This window comes from Mastigoproctus giganteus, chromosome 1 (assembly GCF_048544385.1).
Source record: "Mastigoproctus giganteus isolate SK-2022 chromosome 1, ASM4854438v1, whole genome shotgun sequence".
Lineage (NCBI taxonomy): Eukaryota > Metazoa > Arthropoda > Arachnida > Uropygi > Thelyphonidae > Mastigoproctus > Mastigoproctus giganteus.
In genome coordinates, this window is record NC_143575.1 from 237,772,874 (window position 1) to 237,778,873 (window position 6,000).

The 6,000-nt window shown below is 35.5% G+C and overlaps 1 protein-coding gene across 1 annotated transcript in view; it reads left to right on the plus strand.

The window, feature by feature from the left end:
* Positions 1-5,559, plus strand: part of Mob3 (MOB kinase activator 3) — a 67,456-nt gene extending 61,897 nt beyond the window's left edge. Inside the window, exon 8 of the mRNA XM_090369166.1 lies at positions 5,509-5,559. Coding sequence (XP_090225292.1) covers positions 5,509-5,559 — 51 coding nt within the window. The remainder of the gene's footprint in view (positions 1-5,508) is intronic.
* Positions 5,560-6,000: the final 441 nt, after the last annotated feature.

Consider the following 6,000-nt stretch of genomic DNA (forward strand, 5'->3'; position numbering starts at 1 on the left):
GAGGTGGCAGCAGGGCCAATATTGTCAGTGGATTAATACAGAAACAGGAGAGATTATCTATGCATTGGTGTAGGGGGAGTATGTTTAGTGTGTGTTAGTAGGAGTGAAGAGAGAGAAGGGAGGAGGTGGGAGGTTTCTTGAAGGAGGGAGAGGGAAGATAATAGCAAATGAGTAGAGCTTAATGGGGAGATTGTGGGGAGGGGGTGCCCATGCAGCACCAGTGATTCAGAAATAGAGTGCATATGAATTTCATTGTCCCTGTTAATTCTGAACTGTTGCTGCAGATGCTGGTAGATAAACCAGTAGAGTTTTAAAATTTTAAAAGCACATTACTGGCAGAAATTTATGTCCTTCCTGCCAGTAATATGCGGCCACTGATTGGGCAAAGTCTTCTGTCTTGTTAGCATTATGATGACCTATTAGGCAGAAAGCCTCATTGATGTAGCTCACATTATGCTGCCTACAAGGAATGTGATGAAAGACATCACTCCATTTTCTTATATCTTTCCTTCTAGTAATATTTGGCCACCACTGATTGGGTGAAGTCTGCTCTTTTGTCAAAGGTCATAATGCTGTCTAGCATTATAATGAATTTTTAGGCAGTTCTCCAGTAGGGATCACGATGCAGCTCATGTTACAGTCCAGTCCCTACAAGTAATGCAGCAAATCACACCATTCCTTTTCATTAGTTGTGTTTCATTTAGGTATTTTTGGAGAAGGGGAAGACATATAGAGTGCAACTTTCTTCTAAGTACTTTTACTTTATGAATATTGTAGCTTTGCAGGCTTTAGAATGCCATACAATTTCTCTGAATAGAAAAGCATGGGAACCACCCACTGTGGTAATGTGTTTCGATGTCTGGTGAATGCCTTAGGGGTTCCATTAGTTGAGGACAGCCAGAAAGAGACAATACCCTGAACATTATAGGGCTAAACTTACCATTGCAGATACTTGTAAAGATTTATTCTTATACTCGAACAGTTTCAACACATTTGAAGACAACAAACCTGTATAAACATACCTGTTTATACAAGTATGTTTATACCTGTATAGACAGGTAGAATGGGATGATAACCTTCCTGTCCCTGCTGGTTATATCATTTGCAGAACTTCATGTTGGACTGTAGAACTGACCCTGTCTTATTGAGTGTGGTACCATTCAATTAGTGTTATTACTGCTGCTCATATGCACTATCTTGCATTTATCAATGTTGAAAACATTGATAAACAACAGTTATCAACAAGGCCTAATTTATTTAGGCCTTGTAGTGGTATGCCCTGATTCCTGTCATTTACCACCCAATCAACCTTTGGTTTCATTAGTATTGTTAATAAATATTGAAACAGTAAGGATCCCAACACTGAATCCTGAGGGACTCCACTAATAACATTAGTCCATTCAATTTTAAATTAATTGATTAACAACTACCCTAAGTAACTTGCCCTTAATGTAGTACTGCTCCAATTTTTATAGCAGTCTTTCATGTGGAACTGGGTCAAAAGCTTTACTGAAATCTATGTACTGTGAAACTTCTCTTAATGGACACCTCTCTAAAAGGGACATATCTTGTCGTGGACATTCAGACTTTAGTCCCAGCCTGAAATATTAGAGGGTCCTCCAGTAAGGCAGTGACACAAATTAGATTGGTGATGGCTACAGTTGAACAATGTCATTAATATGCTCTCACCAAATTTAATTTTAATGTTAATTTTTTGCTATTTGTAGCAGGACTGTACATAATTTTAAAGGGGCAGGAGGAAATTTTTTGCTATTTGTAGCAGGACTGTACATAAAAATTTAAAAGGAACAGGCTTTGACATGCTAAGGAGGTTTATTGGCTTGTGACCTATCAGATTGAAAGAAATCTGTAGACAATGAATATAGACAAACTGGTTAGTGATCTAATTATCCGTAATGGAAATTAATGCTCTAAAGAAAGCACTCTATAACCATTTTTTATTAAAAGCCAGTTAAACTAAAAGTTGATTCATTGAAACGCAAATATATACAAGTGATAATTAAAAAAAAAAAATACTATAAGCGACTAGTTACAGTTGAATTTCAGTTTTTCTGAATTATTAAACCTGACCTCTATACAGGGACACTTTTTTTTTTCCCTAGTGTCCACTTTAGAGTGGTTGCACTCTATATAGTGTGTGTGTGTGTGTGTAGAGATAGGTAGTTCATTGTTACGACATCATAGTAGCCAATTTGATTGATCAAACAAGATATCCCCTTAATAGATCCATGCTGCAATTTTTGTATAACTACATTCCTTTTAAGGTGAGCCTGCATTGCATCTTTCAACAGTAATTCCATTATTTTTACTGGATGATATGTAATTACCTGTTAATTCCTGGAATAGCAATTTTTGAATGGGACTTGTACAGGGGCATTGTCATGAAGAAGCAAGACACCTCATGCCAGTTTTCTTCTCTGTTCCTATATGTCCCATCTTTAAATTTTTGAAACAGCAGCATAGGCTTCTCCAGTGAACATTTTCTTATGTGGAATGTACGAGGTGTAGCAATAAAGTTCCCGGACTGGTGCAATGAAAAGAACACAAAGTGAAGGAGCTCAAAAATGGTTTTATTTTTATTCAAAGAAACCAACACCTGAATGAATGCATTTATTACACTATTCTAAAAGTTCCTGAAAAGAGTCATCAAAGGCATTCAAAGAGATAATGTTCAGTTCAGCAGTTATGTTTATTTTCGTCCTAAACATCCTGAAATCTCTTTCCTTTGAGGGCAGTTTTCACCTTGGAAAAGAAGTCCTCTGGTGCTAGATTGGGAGAGTAGGGTGGATGGTTGATCTGTACAGTGGCTTCACAACAACCAGCTGCCTTTCTCTCAAAATTGTGGCCTCACCTTCAGTAGTCTTTGAAGCAAATATATGTAGAACACAACATTGATTCTCTCTCCTTTAGGTAAAAATTCCTTATGAATCATACTATTTATCAAAAAACATGATCAGGATCATATTGAACCTGATGTAAACAAAACTTTTTTGGCCTTGGTGATGATTTTGAAGTCCACTGCTCTGATGCTTTGTTTCTAGGTTCCACAGAAACACCCAACATTCATCTCCAGTGATAGTACAGGCAGGGAAATTTGGATTATCTTGACAAGTCTGGATGAAGTCTCTGCATGATGATACTCTTTGCTGCTTCTACTCATCCATGAGGCTATGTGGTACAAATTTTGTACTGGCCTTCCTTTTCCCTACATCCTCCTACAGAATTTGACGAATTGTCTCCTTGTTCATATCCAATTCATCAGCCATCACTCTGTGAGGATTAAACGGCAATTCTTTCCACAATTTCCCAAACTTTTGCAACTGTGTCCTCATTTCGAGAGGTGACAGACACCCACTTATTAGGTCATTGTGCACATCCTTCTTTGAACTGCGGCGCCTCCGTAGCCAGGTGGGCTGGAGCAGCAGTGTGTAGCACACACTTCTTGATTAGACTGGGGTTCGAGTCCATGACCACCAAATACGTAGGATGCGGAAAGGTCAGGAAATGACCACCGCATATCCCCGGAGCAATATGGCCTTTGTTGCTAATGCTCCTAAAAACCAAATAACAACAATAACAACAAATCTTTGAACTGCTCATATTTTTCAGACATGATGGTATGACAATGTTTCAGAATTCACTGGTTTAAATCAAAATTTGATATTTGTTTGTTTCTCCATTGAAAAATCGTGACACAAAGCGTTAATGCTACTAACTTTCATACTTGCATCCTGTTGGCCTACTTGACAATCTCTGTACCTCTATCTTTTGGAGGAAGTTTGAACTGCAACAGCACCACTCCAGGAACTTTGTTGCCACATTTCGTAGTCTGTAAAAAAATTCCTTCCATATCAAAAAAAAAAAAAGTGCCCATGATTTTCGCAGTAGAGGGTTTGAGGCCTCAATTTTTTGGGTAGTAGTGATCCATAGTGTTTCCATTGCATGCATCCACATTTCATCATCAGTTATGATCCTTGAAAGAAATCCTTGTGGATCTACATCATGCATGTGTAATGCTGCAGAAATGTCAGCATTCTTGACACCCATCAAGAACTGGCTTTTGAAATGGAAAAGTGTTCCTAGAGGATGATCAGCACCAAACTCCCAAAAATATTATATTTGCTAGCAGTCATAGACACTTTTAATAATTAATATATCTGTTATACATGACCAGGATAATTTTTTTATAATTTTTTGGTACATTTCTGGAGTTTCTAATTTCATTGATTGTTCTGAACTGGGATCATCTGTGGATTCTCTTCCTCACATAAACTACTTAAACCAAAGTTTTATCTGGTATTCAGAAGAGGCTAGAATCACCATATACAGTTTTCATGCATTTTATAGTATCTGGAGATGGTTTACATCCTCAACTGGTAGCAGAAGCACACCTTGCCAAGTATAACCTTTATTAATTTGCTGTATTATTTTTAAATAATTAGCTAAAACAGTCTTAAATCTGACAAAGCTTAATTATATGCATTTGGAAGTACAGCAGACTCTCGATTAACCGGGACACTTGAAGACTCCAAATAAAATTTTAAAAAAGAATAAAAAAAATCAACCAGAAATCAAAAAAAATTCAAGTAATAACTAGAATAGGTATAAGCAGATATTTTGCAAGTCATAAATAAGTGACATAAGTCGTCATTGGGAGATTAGTGTACCTATTATCTTGCAATCCCCACTGTCTTCACATCCGCCGCTCAAAAAAAAAAAGAGACCAAATGTTTAATTTGTTTTAGTGCATCGTGTCGATTGTTGTGTTTCGTTGTAGCGCAAAAGAACAAATTTTGTTTCGTTATTATGTCAGGGATGTCGGAATTTTTTTTTTTTTTTTTGTTTAGAAATTGCGAAAATGATGGGTAAATGCAAAAGAGTTGCACTTTCAGTTAAACAGAAACTTGGAATTATTCAAAAGTTTGAAAACGGTGCATCTGTTAAATCTCTAAGGAATCGTTATAATAAGGATGTATCAAAATGGCCAAACATTAACAAGTACCATGCGGAATTCAGATTTGTCAATAATAATATAGTAGCAATATGTTATTAGTCATTCCCGAGTTACGTAAAACTCGACGAAGTAAGAAGTCCTGGAACGTATTTCTTACATATGTTGGGGACTTTTGTATTAACCGGGAAATCGAGAGTCTACTGTATTTGTGTAATTAATATAATAATATAGTAATTGCAAAAAATTAATTGTGCAGTTCCCTGCCAATATTGTAATTAGTACAACTAAATTATGAAAGAAACGGGGAAAATTAATATAAAAATTTTTGTTACATAGTCTAATAATAATGTCAACTATATGAAAGAAGTGAATATATGGAAGGATCTTATCCAGTGCAGTGAAAATACATGATTATCTGATTATCTCACGACTACTTATTTTTAAAGATATCATTTAAATTTATTAGATTTACTGCTTATAAAAAATTTTAAACAGAAAATTTTGGTGTTTACTTTTGCATTACATTTTTCCAGGTTGAAATGACCACCAAAATATGTAAAGATCCTCCCCATGCTTACAGATGAAGTTATCCTATTACTGGGGCAAAAGATATAGAGATTAGAGGCTTGTGTACTTCTCAGGACTTTGCTTACATCTGTCATCTGAACACTCATCCTTGGGCAATATGAAAAATTACATTTTTTTTTTTATTATTTTTTATTATTTTTTTTTAAATAGTGCATATGGCAAACTTCATGTCATTAAGTTTAGTCATGTGCTAAAAGTATGTACATTCACTATTCTAGTCTTTATCTGCAATTCCAGATTAATGCCTTAGATTTTTATATTTGTTATGCTATTATTTATTACATTCACCTGTTTACAGTTTTGTTGTCAAAGGACTTAGGATAGCTTAAAGTTAAATTCACAAAAAAAAAAAAAAAAGCACCAGTAATAGACTATATCATTCTTAAGATACCAAGATTAAATTAAATTACCACCTCTTTACATTTAGTTTTGAAAAA